The sequence below is a fragment of the Helobdella robusta genome (genome assembly GCF_000326865.2).
Source record: "Helobdella robusta unplaced genomic scaffold HELROscaffold_72, whole genome shotgun sequence".
Lineage (NCBI taxonomy): Eukaryota > Metazoa > Annelida > Clitellata > Rhynchobdellida > Glossiphoniidae > Helobdella > Helobdella robusta.
In genome coordinates this window covers 391959-413069 of record NW_008705409.1, presented here as the reverse complement: position 1 = coordinate 413069, position 21111 = coordinate 391959, and the positions used below count along the sequence as shown (strand labels likewise).

The 21111-nt window shown below is 33.5% G+C and overlaps 3 protein-coding genes across 3 annotated transcripts; all 3 read left to right on the top strand.

Moving 5' to 3' along the window:
* Positions 1–2699: 2699 nt before the first annotated feature.
* HELRODRAFT_89615 (hypothetical protein) lies at positions 2700–4391 on the top strand (the record flags this gene model as incomplete). The annotated part of the gene is made up of 6 exons (XM_009031289.1): positions 2700–2945; positions 3249–3327; positions 3429–3471; positions 3700–3837; positions 3985–4142; positions 4279–4391. 6 exons carry the CDS (start codon positions 2700–2702, stop codon positions 4389–4391), a joined length of 777 nt encoding a protein of 258 aa, XP_009029537.1.
* Positions 4392–6565: 2174 nt separating this feature from the next.
* HELRODRAFT_122845 (hypothetical protein) lies at positions 6566–7643 on the top strand (the record flags this gene model as incomplete). Its single annotated transcript, XM_009031325.1, has 3 exons — positions 6566–6883; positions 7131–7220; positions 7374–7643. Coding segments are annotated over 3 exons (678 nt in total), but the record flags the coding sequence as incomplete, so codon positions are not given.
* Positions 7644–11845: 4202 nt separating this feature from the next.
* HELRODRAFT_89568 (hypothetical protein) lies at positions 11846–20386 on the top strand (the record flags this gene model as incomplete). Its single annotated transcript, XM_009031283.1, has 24 exons — positions 11846–12016; positions 12157–12246; positions 13483–13613; positions 13845–13986; positions 14143–14340; positions 14538–14651; positions 14902–15005; positions 15132–15198; positions 15491–15608; positions 15792–15924; positions 16082–16208; positions 16465–16633; positions 16910–17103; positions 17255–17362; positions 17579–17845; positions 18033–18139; positions 18308–18498; positions 18634–18746; positions 18997–19058; positions 19155–19250; positions 19371–19470; positions 19570–19743; positions 19894–19957; positions 20169–20386. The coding sequence occupies 24 exons, from the start codon at positions 11846–11848 to the stop codon at positions 20384–20386; spliced, it is 3258 nt and encodes a 1085-aa protein (XP_009029531.1).
* Positions 20387–21111: the final 725 nt, after the last annotated feature.

Here is a 21111-nt window from a genome sequence, read left to right as displayed (position 1 = left end):
AATAACAAATTGATGGTCTATTTCATTCATACATTTTTCACTCATTTATTACTGATTCTTGTCTATCTTGGTTTTCTTCTTATCTCTGTAATTGTTTTTCTTCTGTTGTTTTCAATAATTCTACTTCTAACTCCTTTACTCTTACTTTCGGGGTACCTCAGGATTCTATCCTTGGCCTTTTTCTATTTATGTTCTACACTTTTGACCTACCTCGTATTATCAATAACTTTTCTTTCTCTAGTCAACTATATGCTAATGATTCTTATATTTATACTTCTTTTCCTCCATCTAATCTCAATAGTGTTCCTCACAATCTATCTCTATGTCTTTCTTCAATTATCGCTTGGTATGACTCTATTTGTCTTAAACTTAATCCTTCTAAATTTGAATTTATTTGTTTTAATAAATCTAAACACTCTATTTCTATTCCTCCTATTATATTATATTACCTGATTCTAAAACTCTTGATGTTTTTCACAAGTTTTCTAGTCTAGTCTTTATCTTTGATTCTAGCATGTCACTTTCTTCTCAGATTAATAGTGTTGCTAGAAGTTCTTACTTTCATCTACGTAGAATAAAAAACTTTTGCCTTTTCTTGACGATCCTTTTCTTCTTGTTACTTCGTTAGTCTTATCTAGGATTGATTATTGTAACTCGCTCTACTATAGTCTTCCTGATTCTACATTCTATCCTTTAAGTAATGCTTTTAACTCTGCTGCTCGTCTAATTGCTCGTGCCCCTTTCTTTTCTCCATATCTTGTTCTCTTACACTGGCAAATATACAATCAAATATAGAACTCTCTACCTTCTTCTCTGACCACTCTCCATCACTTACGAACTTCAGAGCGGACCTCAAGATCCATCTGTTTGCAATATTCGCTTAGGAGAGCTGTTGAACATGGCGGAAATATCGTTTTATAAACTAATTGATTGATTAATTGATTCACATTAAACTTCATTTTCTATATTACTTTGAATTAATTATTAAAAATATCGTTGAGCTATTTTGCTTATTATTGTTTTGGCATTATTATGTAACTGTATCAATTTTTTTTATTGGTTTGTACACATTCCATACATCTTCTTATAGTATTAATACTACGTTGCACAGTGTAGTATTGTTAAACAAGGTAACTGTTAAACAAATAATTTGATGTGTGCTTGTATTTGGTGTAATATGGAGATGTTTAAAAATTTATGTCAGGCATTTAATGTTTCCCAAATTGGTGTATGGTGAGGGTGTTTGTTTTCAATTATGTGGAGTGTAGGCAATACTTGATGTTCCAATAAGTTTTTCATTGTTTAATTATTACATTACTCTAATCCTTGGAAGTATATTTTTCTGTTGAGTGTTGTTTGTGAGTTTTCTGTTTGTGAACTTTTTTATTATGAGTGATGAAATAATATCTGGGTCGGTCGTCGTGGCTCGGAGTTAGGTTCACTCTCGTTATAAAAGTACGTGTTCGTAAACTGGCAGCCGCTAAATCACTAATTTCACTAATTTTTTGGGTCAAGTTAGATTTTTTGTATCTTCAACGTTGCCGTAAAAAATAATCCATGGACCTAGACGGCACTTCTGATCAGGTGGTCGAATTTAATTTTTTTAGTTATTTTATTTATTATGTTAAAACTTAATTTTATTTATCTTCTTATATTTTTTAAATTTTATTATAATGTAAAATTTTTTTGTTTTAATAAATAAAATTATTATTTTTAATGATTGGTATAAAATGGTATTTTATAATAACTTCAATGTAAATGATAAGCTTAATTTTAACAAAAGTAAATTAAAATTAATGATTACATTTTTTTATTTAATTTAAAATTTAAATAAACAAGGTAATGTTGCACTATTTATTTATTATTAATGATCTTAAAAAATTTGCTGTCTAACTAACAAAACCTACAAAAAGATGTTGATTGAATTCTTGAAAGAAGACTCAGATGATGGTTTATTGTTAGGAACATCTGGGGGGTCCAAAATTAATAATACTAACGTTAATGATAATAATAAAAGTTATAATTATAGTAGTGCTAATAGCAAATTTAATAAGTCCACTTTCAAACAGCAGGTTTTTTTTCTCAAACATAGATAGATGATAGATGAATGAATTTCTGACTTTTAAAAAAAATTTATTGATTGGTTGGTTTGTTGGTTGACTGGTTTGTCAGTTTATTGATTGATTGACTGATTGATTTTTTCAAAATAGTTATTCACTATTACCGTAGAGTTTCACTTTATTTTGATCAGTAAATAATATATATTGTTGTTATAATTATTTATTTAGTTTAATCTTAATGTTAATAACTTTTTAACAACATTAAATTAATGAAGTCATTTCTTTTAAAATTTTGTTTCTGTTCTTATAATTTGTTAGGAATTTTATTTTTAATTTGATAGTCTTCGATCAATCTTTAAATAATGCACGTTAAATTCAAATGTAAATTCATTACTTACATTCAATTAATCATTTTATATGATACATACTAGATAAATACATATATGTGTTTTTGATATAAACAACACAGAAACATGCACACATATATACACACACAGATCCACGCATATATACATACATGCATACACACACACAAACACACCTACATACATACATACATACATACATACATACATACATACATACATACATACATACATACATACATACATACATACATACATACATACATACATACATATGTACGTACGTACATACATACATACATACATACAGCCACCATCACTATCGTCATTCTATGACCAGACCCATCTGTTAATTGATGAACCACTTGAAGGTGAAATTAACGTTCCATTATCGCCCACATCTTCCGGCAGAGGCCGCCATGACAGATTAAACAACATAGAAACAACAGCAGATGTCGAAAATGGAAATATTAATTTAGATGATTTTAATACTTTGGATGAGCCTGTTAGAGCCACCATTGTTAGTTTTTTGAGGTTATTTTGATCGAGATATATTTGATTGACTGAAAAATTTATTCATTCATTTATTCATTTGTCTATTTATGCATTTTTTAGTTACTTGTTTGACTTATTTTATCTTTTGATTAACCAACAGCTGGTTAATTGAATGTTTTTTTGCCTGATTCTATAATTGACTAATTAAATGATTTATTGATTGATCGGTCAATTAATTGAAGTTTGATTGAATGATTGATTGATTGATTGATTGATTGATTGATTGATTGGTTGGTTGGTTGACATATTTATTCTCACCCCCACCCAGACACGTGATCTGAAAGCAGTTGGGAAGAAATTCATGCACGTTTTATATCCAAGAGAGAGTAGATCACTACTGAAAGATTGTTTGTTGTTGTCGATGATGATGTTGTTGTTGATGATGATGATGATAATATTCATTTCTAATAAGTTTACTTTTAAAAGTTTTTCAATTTTTTTTATCTAGGGGACCTTTGGGGACCATTGATGTTATGTATATGTCTTGCTGTGTAAGTTCTTTGTTTCTATAAACATATAGTTTTTTTATTTCAGATTTTTGTTTCTTCTTTGTCTTTGTATAGATTTTTTGTATGTATGTTTTTTGTTTTTGTTTATAAGCTCTTTGTTTTTATACATACGTTCTTTGTTTTTGTTTATCTAGTTTTTCTGTTTGTATCTAATATCTGTAATTGTACCCAATTATCATTGTTCTCTACAAGTTCTTTGTACTTGTTTAGAATCTTACACGAGGACACAACATCAGCAACTTCATTATCGTTCGACTCGTCGGGACCGCAGTTTGCAGAGGTCTTCATCGTCTATTGGATCGGCGCCGCCATCGTTACGCTGAACATCAAACTGCTCGGTGGCTCTATGTTAGAGATAATTATGCTTGGAATGAATGAAGGAATGAATTAATGAATGATGGAATGAATTAATGATTGGTGATTGATTGATTGTTAATATTTTAACAATTAGGTTTGAGATTATGTATGTAATCGGAAAAATTTCTTTCTAATTAGATCGATATTCCAAGGAGTCTGTGTTCTGGGGTACTGTGTTCTACCTTTGGCCGTAGCTGCGCTGGCGTGTAGTCTTTTGCTAGTGGCCGGCGATAATACATTCATTTTTGTCGTCAGATGTATTTTTGTTTTTGCTTCTTTGGTCTGGTCTGTTTTTGGTAAGTGTTTATGTGTGTGTATTTGTAAAGTAATGTAATTATTAATTATATTATTATAAATCATAATTTTTTTCATTATTACTATTTATTATGAGTCATAATTTATTTTTATTGATTTTTTTGTTATAATTGCCAGCTTCCACGGCGTTTTTAGCGAATTGCCAGCCCCCAAGACGAAAGCTGCTGGCCGTTTATCCAATTTTTTTGTTCTATTTTTTTCTCAGCTGGATTGTATTGCTTAATAAATAAATTAAAATCAATTATTATTATTATTATTATTATTATTATTATTATTATTATTATAGTTATTTATTATTATTATTTTCCAGTTATTATTGCTTTGCAGTTATTTGTTTTTGTTGTAGCTGGTTTACAATATAACTGGTTTTAATTGAAAGTTGACGTTTAATTTGTGTTTAAAATCCGTAAATAAGTGATGGTTTCATTTTATCAGTAAAATTGTTCACGATATCTCATAGTGGGTTGTATTTCATTCATTCTTTCGTTCGTTTGTTTGTTCACTCATTCATCCATCCACCCATTCATCTATCCATTCATTCATTCATCTATCCATTCCTTCATCTGTTTGTTCATTCTTTGAACTGTCACTCAAATGTTTTAACTCAACAACTAACATCATTGAATCCAATGTTAATTTTAACGATAACTGATGTAATAAATTGATTCATCCGAACAACTTAACACATTAACACACATTTCTATTACATTTAATTTTAATCCCATTTAATCCGGATATTTGAATAACCCGGACATTTTGTAGTAATAAACTTCAAACGTTATTTTTGCAAGTTCGTTTCGCACGATGCGTTTTCAACTCACTTAGTGAATACGAATATGAATACGATAATGAACACGACGAGACCCAGCTCCTGCTTGCGCAAACCTTTCATCATACCAGGCAACTCCGAATTTCGGATAAGGGGGCTGGCAAACAGAAACGACTCAGTAACTTTTTGAAATAGCGGCTTCATGATAGTGAATTGTAGGCGCGTCTGTGATTGTTGCCACACTATTCTAACTTTCCCAAGAAAACTGTCACGATCTGGCCACGTTTTCTGCCTAGCCTGTATTTCTGATTTTGAACGATCGACAACATCATAAGCTCTCCAACAAACATCTGCCACGGCATCGGAACAAAAGAAAAAATTTCAGAACAATAGCAGTAGTATAGCGAGAATAATCAACGTTATTCGAACAAATGCTAACTATTGCTCAATTACAAACGTCGGAACCTCAACGACCCCAAACCATCATCGCCCGATCAAGCAGCAGCTGCAGCGTCATCCACAAATATCCACACTAGCGACAACAGTATCTCAACAACAACAAAAACTGTCCTTACACTACAGGCCTTTATTTAAAGAAATCTTCGAAACAATCATCAAAATGGCAACGTTCGAGCCATTCACTTCGTGTATATATGGTAATCGTTAGTAGGTGGATGGTTGTAAAAATTTGTACAACTTTATTCATTTGTTATATATATATATATATATATATATATATATATATATATATATATATATATATATATATTGTTGGTTTTATGTTCATCGTACATTGTAGTAGCTAAATGGTTAACGAATCAGCTTCTTATACAGCACTGATCGGGTTAAAATGCAAAGTAATCACAGTTTGTTACTTGCTTAACTGAAGTGTTCTATTAGTTGAAAATTGTGTAATAATTGCTAAAAATTGTCATTAAACATTGTACTTGACGTGAGCTATCAATGTATTTTTATAGCGTAATTTTTTCAGTTCATCTATAAATTTTTTAAATTCAAAAAGTTATACGGCTCTTTATAACTTTACTTTTAACACCGTGGAGTTTGATAAAGTTTTGTCTTATCTAAACGTGATTTTCGTGTGTTACTAATCTTTTATTTAAATTAATAATATTATTCGTACTTAAATTTAAAATAATGTTAAAATTGTTCCATTTTTTACATTCCACTGAAACTGTCGCTTCCTTTCAAAGATTTTGTGGCATCCGAATAATTAGGGACCTAGACGATGATGATAACGAGGGTGAAGTCTGTAATGATGATGGCGACGATCGCGTTTGTAATGGCGGCATTTTGACGGCCACTTCCAGCAGTCAACAAAACTGTACCATTGATGAGTGTGAGAAAATGGCCTCAGAAGATGATGAAAACCTATCAACATTGAAAGATGATTTGAAGATCAGTGGTTTTGAAGGTGGCAGAGGTAATAATAATACTAATAATTTAAGAAAGAGAAACTTCCCAAATGTTAGTTCTACCTTAACAAATAATAATAAAATAAATGGTGGTGGAGATAAATTGAATAAATTTAATAGTGGTTCAGATTCTCCTATATCTTCGTTGACTGATATTGACAAGTTGCTATCCTACTACTCACAACACAAGTACGAAATTGAAGTTGGCAACTTATTTCTCTACTATCTCTTCTGTTTTGCAACAAGTTTGGGTGATGAGATCTTCTACATATCCTTTTTTCCATTCTGGTTTTGGAACATTGATGGCTATGTTGGCAGACGATTGTGTATTTTCTGGGGTGCCTTCATGTATTTAGGGCAGGCCACTAAAGATATTTTAAAAATTCCCCGACCAACTTCACCCCCTGTTGTTAAATTAGAAAAAAGGTACTCGCTAGAGTATGGAATGCCATCAACTCATGCAATGGTTGGGGCTGGACTGCCATTTGGTATTTATTTCCTAACTCGAGATAGATATCTTGTAAGTTAGAGAGATTTCATTTTGTGACCTTTGGTTTCATTTCAATTTTTCTTTCAAATTTCTATTTTTTGCTGTATATAAACAAATTAACAAAATTCTTTTTTAAGGATAGTTAATAGCTAAATTTTTTTGGTTTTGATTATTATTTGCTATTTATTATAAAATTTGATCTTCTATTTCACATAAAAATGAATTAATTTATTATTATTTTAAAATAAAAACACAAAGATGAACACTAATTTTTTAGTTTCCTTCAATGGTGACTTTATCTGGTGCCATCATCTGGTGCTCCGTCGTCTGCCTCAGCAGGATCTACATGGGGATGCATACATTGCTTGTTAGTTAGGTGGTTGGTTGGCTGGCTGGTTGGTTGGCTGGTTTGATGATTGATTTATTAGAAGTATGTTCATTTAGAGATAGATATACATTCATGATCAGTCTGGTTTTTTTATTAAATTATAAAAGATATGAATACGTATTATCCACACAGGATATCGTAGGAGGCCTGCTGTACGTTTTCTCACTCATGTTCGTTTGCTTCTACTTCTCAATCCTTGACAAGGTCGATTATTTTGTACTGCACGCCTCTCTACCTTCACTGATTGTAACATGCTTGCTCATCCCCATCTGCTTGTGTCTCTTCTACCCCCTGGACAGAAACACCTGGTCCACATCCAGAGGTGACACGACCATCATCATAGCCGTCTGCTCCGGTTCTCTCATCTCTCATTGGCTAAATTATAATCTAGGTCAGATGAATCCGGCGCCGGCAGGACATTTTACGAATCACGGAAATGAAACCAGGCCGATATTATCCTCTCCTCCCTATCCTGTGCCACCTCTGACTATGGAATGGGCCCTCCTGACTGCTTCTAGAACTCTCATTGGCCTGATTGTGTTAGTGATAGTGAGGCTCATAGCTAAGGGGTTCTCACTGTGGGTTCTGAATAAAATCGCCATGCGTTGGACCAGTAGTAGCGGGAAGAAGAATGGAGGTGGTCGCATAAATTATGCTAATGAGGTCGATGGTGGTGGCGATTGTAGCGGCGGTAATAGTGGCAGTGGGGATAGTGTGGCTGTCGTCGATCGCAAAAGTTTGATGATTGAACTGCCTTACAAATTTTTCACATATTCCGTTTTGACTGTGTGCGGTCTGGTTGGTTGTCCCGCGCTCTTCAAGTTGCTCTATGTTGAGAGGGAAACTTATTTTACTGAATTGTGATTGGTTGAGAGAGAGAGAGAGAGAGAGAGAGAGAGAGAGAGAGAGAGAGAGAGAGAAGAAAGACAGAGGGAGAGGAAGAAAGTTATTTTTGATATACAACAAAAATTTTATCCATCTATTTATACTTTAATGTCAGTAGTTTATTTTCATACAGCTGCAGCTGCACTCTATATATAAGTATCTTTTAAATCTCTAATTCGGAAATTTTTATAATTATTTAGTTTAATTTATAATTTTTCTTCCTTTTTCCTCCCGATTTTTACGACTGTTATTACTTATTTGTATGTTATTTATATTCTTTGATTTCTGGACGACGTATTTTATTAGTTGGCTCGTTTATTTATTAATTCACTCATTTATTTAATATTCATTCGTTCAGTTGTACGTTCATTCATTCATTCGTACGTTCATTCATTCATTCACTCTGTTAATCATTGGTTTATATATCAGCTAATTATGATTTCAAACTTGCTGTTGCAATTCATTTTTGTTGTTATCTATGATATTATTGAAAGGCTACCGTATGATCTGATCTCTCGCCTGTTTAAGATGGTTTTGTTCGTTCATTCATTCGTTCATTCATTTGTTCATTCACTCAGTAATAAATTAATTCATTCGTTTGTTCATTGTTATTTGTTTAATTCATTAATTCATATGACGGATATTTACTTGGTCGACCATTTATTCAACCAGTATTCTTTCGGGTGTTATGAACGGTATTGGTCAAGCTAATTATTGTCGTTGCCATTGTTGTCGTTGTTGTAATTGTTGTCGTTGTTGTTGTTGTTGTTTTATTTTTCAATTTCGTAGACCAGTTTCGCTTCCAATCAAAAGTTTCCTTTGATATATTTGGTATAATTAATTAAAAAATTATTCGTTTAATAAAAAAAAATGAAATTTTTTTGACTTGAACATTCGCTGGAAACTTGAACAAAGTGGAAAATGGTCTTAACGTGTTTGTATTGTATCATACATTCAGTATTAGCAGGTAGATCTTTTATTTTATCGGCATTTCATAACTAATATAATTTTGTTGCTACTGCTGCTACTACTGCTGCTGCTACTACTACTATTCTATTACTACGGACACTTCTAGTACTATTACCACAAGTACTGCTATTCTAACTGGTGCTTTTTGTAGTTGCAGCAGCGTAAAACGTCATACACATTTACAATGTTTGTCAATATCGACTGAATAATATAAGTAATCGCGAATACTACAGCTGCTACTACTACCGCTACTGCTACTACTACACTTCTTCTACTTCTACTACTACCGCTACAACTACACACACAAGACAACGACGACGACAAAGGCAGCAACAGCACCAACAAGACATAGGGGAAATTTTGTGTTGTGCACTACTATGTCGTACGGAGAGCAGGTTATACAATCTTATGTGTACGCTATGCGTATGTATATAAATGCATGCACGTATGCATTTGTGTATATAATGGATATATATGTACATGTATGAATGTATGCACGTCATGCTTGTACGAATGTTATATACGAGTGTGTTTGTATGTATGTTTGTATGTATGTTTGTATGTATGTATGTTTGTATGTATGTATGTTTGTATGTATGTATGTATGTATAAAAGTGTCTGGAATTAGATGAAATGATCATCAAGTCAATTGGAATTCTAATTATAAAGAAGTCTTGTCATGCCATGGATCGCTACTATTTATAATTAATATTAGTAATAATTATATTAATTATATATATATAATATATATTATAAATAAATATATATATATATCCTTGTAAATATGTAGTAATGATATAACGATAAAAATTAGTAGTGAAGGTAAGTTACGTTGGGATTGTGATAGAAAGATTGTTTGATTGAATGATTGATTGATTGATTGATTAATTGATTGATTGATTGATTGAGTGAGTGAGTGAGTGAGTGAGTGAGTGAGTGAGTGAGTGAGTGAGTGAGTGAGTGAGTGAGTGAGTGAGTGATCGATTGATTGATTGATTGATATATTTTATATTAATTATTAATACATTAATGTATATGTTCATGTATGTGTATGTGTATCTGTATAAACATATATGTGTGTTTATTTGTGTGTTTGTGTGTGTTTTTGTACAACAACATCGTCATGCCAACGTCATCATTACATCATCACCTCATCCTCATCATCACAACATCATCATCATCATTACAGCCACATCAACAAACCAATGGCCAAATATATATTGACATCATTTTAATTAGTTTAACTTATTAATTATGCAAGCATTTAGGTCAAACTTCTTTCCCATTAATATGAATGAGCTATATATATATATATATATGTATGTATATATATATATATATATTTGTGTGTGTGTGTGTTTGTATGTTTCGTTTTGTTTAATACATGTCTTCAGAAAGGTATTGTATTCAGAAGCCTTGATTAAAATATTAAACTGATCGAAATAATAACTTTATTTAATACTATCACTATGAATGATGTTGTTGTTGTTGCTTCTACTACTTCTGCTGCTGTTGTTGTTGCTGCTTCTACTACTTCTACTATTACTACTACTACTACAATAATTACTTTATCATCATTATCGCCATCATATATTAACATGCAACCGTCCGTTCAAGCGATACACGTACATATATACAAACACATGCAAACATACATACACAAACATACATACACACACATATAAACATACATACATGCATACACACAAATACAAACATACATACTTTGGCCTTTAATTTATTTATCTTTTGGGAAATTTAAATGGACAAATGAACTAATAAATACCTAGGCATCTTTTATGCATGCATGCATAAATGTGTGTGTATGTATGTATATGTATGTTTGTGCTTGTGTGTGTGTGTGTGTGTGTGTGTTTGTATTCACTTAGGCATGCATGCATGGATGTGTTAATCTAATAACGTCCATAGCATCATTTAACTTTGATCAATGTAATGAGATGATATTGCTGTGGTGATGATGCTGCTATCAAGTCATCGTCATCATAACCGGCCTCATCATCATCATCATCTGCAATATCATCATCAACAACATCATCATCTTCGCTGCGAATTTTACAAAGGTATCAAATTTGTTTAGACTAATTATTATTATGAGCTAATTATAAAATAAAAAGAAAAAAACATCAATTTATTCGTTCGTTCATTTATTCGATCATTCATTCGATCATTCATTCATCTATCATTCAGTCGTTAATTCATTCTTTCATCTATCCATCCATCCATTTGCGCGTTTGTATCATATCTCTCTCTTCCCTCTCTATCTCTTTTTCTATCTTTTTCTCTCTCTCTTTCTCTAAATAAATAAATATATATATATATATATATATATATATATATATAATTTTATTACCATAATTACTCTTATTATCTTATTAATAGAGTTGTTATCGGTCATACATTGCAGGGTTTAGAGTTCATAATCCAAAATTAGCCAACAACGTCAACATACTGAACAACAACAACGCAACAACAACAGTAATAGTATTAATACTACCTCAATAACAACAACATCAGCAGCAGCAACAACAACAACGAGACAACGTCAACTACCTCAGAATTATAAATGACGCCGCAAACTACAATAACATAAGACCAGTATTATTGAAAATTACAAGTTATTTAATCAATAAACAAACCAATCAATCAATCGATCAATCAATTGGTCAACCAACCAACCAATCAGCCAACTAACCAATCAGCTAGCCAATCAGCAAACCAGCCAATCCACCATGCCCCCAACGAAGAAGACATTCTGTTGGTGTTTTAACGGAAGTGCTAACTCGGTCCCGGAGATTTCTTACAACGTAGAAAATGGCGGAATGACCTTGAAAAAGATTGAACTCAATATTCCAATGCCGGAAACGGAAGAGGAGGTGGACAGAAAATTTACCGAATTAGTGGTTAGCAAATCTTTATTTTTTTCATCTTTCCTCTGGCAAACTTTGTAATTTTTATTTTAAAAGGATATTTTGGGGTTAATTTGCACACACACACACACACACACTCACACACACACACACACACACACACTCACACACAGGATGAGTTAGGCCTGGACAGACTGCACAGGCAGGCAATGTTCGAATTGCCGGCTGAGAAAAAGTGGCAGATATATTGCAGTAAGAAAAAGGTGAATTAAATATAATAATTATAATAATAAATATAATTATTATGACAGTTATAATTATTAATGATGTACATAACAAGTATTGGTCTTGCTAGATTTGTATAAAGGCCTTTACTTATAATTTTTGAGTGATAATGAATGAATGAAATGTATGTATATGTATTGTAAATAATAATAATAGCAATCATCTTTATTATTATAACATAATAAATCATAATAATAGCAAAATACATCATCGACTAATACACATGTCAATGTTAAATTTTGGTTAAAATAGCTTAATGTATATATCGAGGTGAGTTTATTATGAAAAACAAATTTATTATTATTATTATTATTATATTATCATTACCACCATCGTCAATCGTCTAATTAGGACTGTTGAAGTGTTGTCAGCATCGTTGTATGGCATTGATTTCATAATTGATTGACATTCTATCTATGTATATCATTTATTGCATAATTATTAATAATAATAACTATTATTATTATTATTATTATTAATATAAGTATTTATGCGTTTATTATTAGTATTTATAATTATGGATAGTTAGATAGAAAGTTACGATTCGGCTGTTATGATTATGATTACGATTAATCCAAAGGTCATTGAATTAAATTTGTCTTATTATTGTTATAATTATTGTTGCTATTATTATTACTGCTTGCGGATGGCTTATTGTATGAATCTTAGCTTATGATTCAATGCTTTACTGCAGGGGTGGGCAAACTTTTTGCTGTGAGGGCCGCGTTGAGAACTGTTTTACCTTTGAAGAGCCGCATATGTACTTAAGAAGCAAATTTTTTCGACCCGGGAAAGAAGTTTTTCAAGATTTGTGGCTCCGTTTTTTTGGTCATAATGTCTGGCTGACTGATGGCTCTTTTTTTTGGCGAAGAAGGAACAAAGACTCGCTAACCGCATAAAATAGTAGTTTGCCCACCCCTGCTTTACTGCTATAGTTTTTAAAAATGATTTTTTTATAAAAAGTTAGGACGACGACAAACAAACGATAATAATAATAATTAATGATAATACTGCAGAACCACGTAGAACCAAATCTGTCGGCCAGTCCGGCTTACTACATCAGTAAGATCAACGCCATGACAAACGTTTGATTATAATTTTATTTCGCCAATATTTCTCTCTCTCTCTCTCTCTCTCTCTCTCTCTCTCTCTCTTCCTTAATAGGCGTGTAGATATACATCACCAAATTTTATTTTAAAATAAAGGTATTACAGTTAAAAGAACCCAACGTTAGCGAAGTTGGCAATAACATTTACACTAACAACAACAACATTATGATTAGGATTCAGCTGATTGACAGTTTGAGGACGGCCCTGAAAACCCAGACAATGAGTTTTGTTATTAGGTAAGTAGGTAGGTAGGAAGATGTGTGTTGTATTCAATTTTCTTCTATTATTCTCTAGTTTTCTGATTATCGTTTCTTCTCTCTCTCCCCATTTCTCCCTTTTTTTCCCTATCTCTCTTTCTCTCCTTTTCATCATCATCATTATCACCACCATCATCATCGTCTTCGTCGTCATCTTAGGTTTATCGAATTGCGTGGTTTCGAAAGCTTGCTGAGATTGATCGAGCGGAGAACATCACGTGATTATTTCAACGTCATCAACAGCAACAACGATAGAAATGATGACGATTACGATGATGACGATGATGATGACGGTAACGTGGGGATTACTCATTCGGTCATCGGATGCATTAAAGCGCTCATGAATTGCAAGGTTGGTTTGTGTTTGCCGATCAAAAAATACTCAACATCACCATTCACACGCACACGTTCACACACGCACACGTTCACACACACACACACACACACATATATATATATATATATATATATATATATACACGCACACTCATATCTCTAATTCCGTCAGGAAGGAAGATCCCAAGTTTTATCCCATCCGGATGGCATAAAGATAATAACCCAGAACTACTATTCGCCTAATCAAAAAACAAAAATGGCGGTCCTGGAAATATTAGGCGCCCTCTGCCTGGTCCCCGGAGGGCATAAAAAGGTTTTGGAAGCCATGAATCATTTGAGAGATTATATCGGAGAGAGAACGAGGTTTCAGGTGAGGGGGATTGCTATTATCTATTGTCACTAGTTCGTTGGTTTGGTTGTGATTAATATTTTTTGTTACTATTACTACTACTACTACTACAACTACTAAAACTGCTGCTGCTGCTGCTGCTGCTGATGACGATGATGATGATGCAGCAGCTGATGATGATGATAAGAAAAATAATTATAATTTTCTTTTTTTTCCAGACATTTATAAATGATTTAGATCAAACCGTGCGGGGTGATTACAACGACTGCATCACGTTCAAAACGTTGATCATGTCTTTTATCAATGCGTCACTAAAGTATGGAGACTGTGAGGTCATTATTGCTGTCGTTGTTGTTGCTGTTGTTGTTGTTGTTGTTACTCTTGTTGTTACTCTTGTTGTTGCTATTGTTGTTCATAGACTTATCAATATAATATGATTTTTGTACCAGTCAACACATCGTTATTGGATGAGTTATAAACGACTGCAACAGATACAACAATGGTATTTGTAATAACAACAACGATAATAATAATAATTAATGATTATTATAATTATTATTATTATTATTATTATTATTGAAGACTAGCATAGATTTAAGACTGCACCTTCGCTACGAGTACCTCATGCTCGGGCTGATTCCCACCATTGAGAAGTTGAAGAAATACGCAAACATCAATCTGGACAGGTCAATTATTCCCATAATAATAATATTTATAATAATAATAATAATTATTATTATTATTATTGTTGTTGTTGGTTTTACAACTTTAATATTAATTTTATCGTTCATATTTTTCCCTCTCACCTTCAGGCACATCAATTTTTTTGAGATGATCAGAAATGAAGATGAAAAGAGTTATGCCAAGAAGTTTGACACTGTTAGCTACTACTACTACTACTACTACTACTACTACTTCTGCTGCTACTACTACTACTACTACTACTACTACTACTACCTCTGCTGCTGCTACTACTACTACTACTACTACTACTGCTGCTACTACTACTACACTACTACTACTACTACTACTATAACTGCTACTACCACTATTACAGCTACTGCTGCAAAAATACTACTACTACAGCTGCTACTGCTTCTACTACTACTACTACTGCTATTACCACAACTAATACTAATACTCCTAATACTAATACGGTAAAAAAATTTAGATTCATATAGATTCAAAAAGTTCAACGGCCATGTTGGAATTACTGAAGAAAAAATTGATGCACTCACCATCCTACTACCACTTGCTGTCTATCTTATTCCACCTCATTCAAGTTACCAGTTAGCAATAGTTAACTGTTACTAATCATTATTATTTTTATTATCAATAATATTACTTCTACCGCTAATACTACCATGCTGCTGCTACTACTTTGCTAGCCAATCTTTTTCATTTTGTGTTGTAAGTTCTTGGAATTAGTTAGGAATTAGTGTAGATGATTTAATTTTATTTTTTTGCACAAGGTGGACCTCCTAAATCGTCCTCCAACATCTGGAGGCTGATTGACATGGTGGTCCAACAGATTGCAATCCAAAATAAAAACGGCGATCCTGATGTCAAAGTATTTGACTTGGATGTCAAAAAGTTGTCTAAACAGTTAGTTGGAATTGTGATTATTTCATTTTTTTGTATTTTTTGTGATTATTTTTTGTCGTGATGTTAAACTCTGAATAAATTATGTTAATGAAAAATTTAAACTTTGTCTTGTAGTCATAATATATAAGGTTATCAATATTTAATTTCACTGTTGAAGATTAGCAGATGAATCTGCCTTTGAAGAAGTCAGCAAGAAGTTGAAGGTTACCATGAAAGAGGTGGAAGACCTGACAAACAAACTGAACAAGAAGGAGAGAGAGTGTGACATCAAATCAAAAGAAAAGGTTTCTTCTAAAAAAAATTGCAAACAATTACCAGATACCACACACGTTTCATATTTTCAAAAAGAAAGACGTATATGAAGACAGATAAAAACAGAAAATTTGTTTTCATTTTATTTTATTTATAGTAATCGGCCCTCTAATTTCTAATCTAACTAAGATTGCACATAAAAAAACCGTAATTTTAATAATTTAATATTTTAATTAGTGTAGAATTTTCACTCGAGAGATTTAAAACAAAATTCTCATTAAAATGCAGGAGGAAATTATGCAGACGCTGACAAAAATGCGTCAGAAAATGGAGAAAGACTCGCAAAACTGCAGCACCCAGCTGGACAACATGGCCGCAAGAATCCGGGAATTGGAACGGCTGCTAAGCAACGAAAGAAGCCAACGAACTCAACTCGAATTGGCCGTGAATACCGGAAGTCTACCTGATGACGCGAAGGTAAGTTTTTAAATTTGAACTTAAGTTAATACTTAATAATTACAAACAGATTATGTCAATTTATGTACGAATTATGATGGTGTTCTGTTGAAATATGTTAATGAGGCGTTTTTAATCAGTGAATTGTGTATGTATTGATGCAAATGGATGAACTTTTATTTATGAATTTTTGTTAAAAATCAGACGTTAAGAGACACAAAATACTTATTCACTAATGTCCTAACTTAGGTTGGACTAACAACTAATTCGTTCCTAGCATCGCCGTCTTCGCCACCTCGTATAAAACCTCACGACGACCACAAAGAGCACGCCCCTATTCCACCCCCACCTCCCCCACCTTTATGCCCCCCTCCTCCGCCTTTGTTGGCAACCGCCTCAAATAGGGCAAAATTAGGGAGAGCCAGTAGTAACAGTAACTACTGCAATATCACCGGACCAATAGGAAGCAAGGTGCTTTCATTGGAATTGATTGCTTTCTTTATTGTGAAATTATTTAGCGCGTTATTAATTTTCATTTTTATATCATCATCATCATCATCATCTTCATCTTCATATTCATCATCATCGTTGTCATTGTCATCATTTTCACGTCCCAATGAAGTTAAGAAACATTCCGGAAGCCAGCCAAGCAATGAAGAGTTTCAATTGGACAAAACTGGCCGACAACAAAGTCGATGGGACGATATGGATGGGTGTTGACGAAAGTAATGTAAGCTAACCTGTCTGTGGTTGGCTGGCTGTGTGTGATTATTTGGCTGATTGTGGCTGGTTGGCTAGATGGGATTGAATGGTTTTGAATTTGATTAACTGGTTCTTTCTTTGTTATTCGTTCATTAATGGATCTCTTCAGCATCACATTACTCTTGTTCACATTAAATTAAACTGAAATAAACGAATCTTCAATCATCAAACCATCTAAACTCAGGTCTACAAAGCAATTGACTTAGATGATTTCGAGAAAAACTTTTCAGCTTATCAGAGGCAAGACATAAACGACGTCGACCAATCACAAGTCGGCACGATAACGAGGCAGCCAATAGCAAAAGCCCGTGAACTCTCGGTCATCGATGGTAGACGGGCTCAAAACTGCACAATACTACTATCGAAACTTAAAATGACCAATCAGGAGTTAGCGACGGCAATTTTGAATGTTGATGAGCATGAAGAGTTGCCTAAAGATATGTGCGAACAGGTTGCTGCAGTAGGAATTTTTTAAAATAATTTTACCTTTTTATTGTATTGCTGTTTGTGAAACCACCATCATCACTCGCAACAACAACAACAACATAATCATCATCACTCGCAACAACAATAACAACATCATCATTATCACCCGCAACAACAACAACAACAACATCATCATCATCATGATCACTCAGCTGTTGAAGTTCCTCCCAACTCCAGAAGAGACACAAATGTTGGAAGATCACGCTGCTGAACTGGAACACATGGCCAGGGCTGATAGATTTCTGCTAGAAATGAGCAGGTGATGATAGTGATGACGCCGATTATTATTATTGTTGTTGTTTTGTTGTTGTTGCTGTTGTTGTTGTTGGCCCTACAACACCACGCCACCTATTTACACAATAATCCCCTCACCAACCAACCAATCACAACACAATAAAATGACTTCCGCATCACGCCAACCAATCAGAATCGACCACTATGAGCAGCGTCTAAAAGCCCTCGACTGCAAAAAGCGTTTCACCGAGCGACTAACTGACGTTAGGCAGCGAATTTCAGCCGTCACAACTGCCTCCAATGACGTCATCAATAGCCGGAAGTTAAAAAAGATTCTAGAAGTTGTTCTGGCCGTCGGGAACTATATGAACAGAGGACAGAGAGGTTGAATATAATCGAATAAATGAATAAACGAACGAACCAATAAAGTTCGTTCACAAAAGTACACAAATTGCGATAACCAATCAATCAATCACATTAAAGTATTTGTATTTCGACAACCAACCAATCGCATTAAAGGAAACGCTCCAGGATTCAAATTGTCAAGTTTGATGAGGCTAGCCGATACGAAATCCAGTATAAATAAGAAGGTCACCCTGCTGCATTACCTCGATGACGTCATTGAAAATAAGGTTGACGGCATTTGATTGGCCGGCTGGCTGGCTGGCTGGTTGTTTTGATTGTTTGGATCTGATTCGTTGTTCTGTACAGTTGGTTGGTTTCGAATGATTGGTTTTGATTTGGTGATTTTGGATAGATGGCTTGGTTTGGATTGACTGATTTTTTAATGAATGAATGAATGAACGAGCGAAGATTAAATGAATGAATGGATGAATGAGTAAATGAATAGCTGAATGAAAGAGTAATCAAAATATTAAACAGTTTCCTGATCTGAGCTCGGTTGAAGATGAAATAAAAAGCGTCAAAGATGGAGCTAAAGTCAAGTTTGTGATGATGACGACGACGATGATGACGACGATGTTACTGATAATGATGATGTTACCGATATGCTGGTAATGATGATGATGATTTCTATACAGTTTAACAGAATTAGCGGAGGACATGAAGATGTTAAAGCAAGGTTTGAAAGAAATTCAACAAGAAATTAGCTACCATAGGAGGAAAAATTCGTCATCGTCATCATCACATCAACCACCATCATCATCATCATCACAGCCGCCACAACAACAACAACTATCATCATCAACAACAACAACAACAACATCAACGTCAACGTCGTCAACTCTTAAGAAGAGAGATAGTGATAAGTTTATAGAGGTGATGGATGGTTTCATTGGCGTCTGCGAGTACAGCTTTTCAGAAGTTGAAGAATCTTACAGGGAGATGTTGAAGGAGGTGAGAGGAAATGATAATAATAATAACAATAATAATAATAATAAGAATATGTATTAATAACTGCCATGCTAACAATAACATCGAAAATATCCACCACAGTTCGCCAAAGCGATGACTCACTTCGGCGAAGAGGAACCTGAAAAAGGTCAACCGGAAGTCTTTTTTAGTATCTTTGATCAATTCGTGACGTCACTGGCAGAAGCCAGGAGCGATAATAAGAGATTTAGAAGAATTAGGGAAGAAGAGATGAAGAGAGTAAGAGTAGAAATGCAGGTGAGTTAATTTGAGTATGCATCAATGTTTGTAAGTATGTCTGTGTGTATTGATATGTGTGTATGTATTGTACGCACGTATGAATGCATTGTACTGTGATGTTTATATGATGAAGATGATTAAAATGATTATCACTTGCCATCATTCAAGATGAGACTGGATCGGGAAAGCAAGGAGAAAGCGAGGAAATTGAAAAACGCTGCCGATGGGGAAGGTACTGATGGTGATCGTGTTGATATTAATGGTGATAACGATACATATATAGACACAAATACACAGACGCGCACGTACTTACATATATCACAGACGCACACCAACACACACACACATACTTACATATATCACACACAAACTCACACAGACTCACACACACACACATACGTACACACACACATACGTACACACACACATACGTACACACACAGGCGAATTTGATGATTTGATTTCTGCCCTGCAGACTGGGGAGGTTTTCGGCGACGATATCGCAAGGATCATGAAGAGGAAGAAAAAAATACTAAATAATAATAATAATAATAACAACAACAACAATAATAATAACAATAATAATAGTGATTGCAAAACTGCCCAACGCAATAATAGCAATCGGGAGAGATTGAACGCTATATTAATGGGTAGTAAATAATAATGATAATGATAATAATAATAATAATAATAAGGTGGAGAATAAGAATAGCGATAATAATTGTTATTGTAGTAGTAAAAATAATGGAATTTTCGCCGATATGTATCGAGGTTCTCACCCATAATCCTGGCCCAACAGCCTTAAATATCTTAAGGCAATATATAAATTAATCACTGCCATGTTAGGCGACAGCATGGAACTGTTCTTCGCAACTGACTGACCAGCGGCTCCTGCGTGTCTGTGTGTTGGAAAATATCCAATTGAATGCCGACATGTGCAATTAACAACAAATCAAAGTGTTAAACCACTTGTTTCTCGGTGGTTGGCTGTTCAGTGTCATTCATCATGTTTCGGTTTTAACATACATACTTACGTACATGCATACATACGTACATACATACATATATACAAACAAACAAACAAATACAAACAAACAAACAAATACAAACATGCTAAGACGCATTTTTCCATTCAGAACAGTTCATTAGATCTATTGCTGCAATTATTATTCCTAGTCTCAATTTTCGTTTCAAATTTCTATTACAATAGTAATCGAGATGTATTGTAATTTTAAAAAATCTAATTTTATTAATATTTAAATTAATAATTTTTCAAAAAAACTGATGAATTAATTATTCTCTGTTCGATTTATTTCAATTATGACCCACAGAGAACAAACGGTCGTCAGATTGGTAAATAAGTTAGATTATGATAAGTTTTTGGTC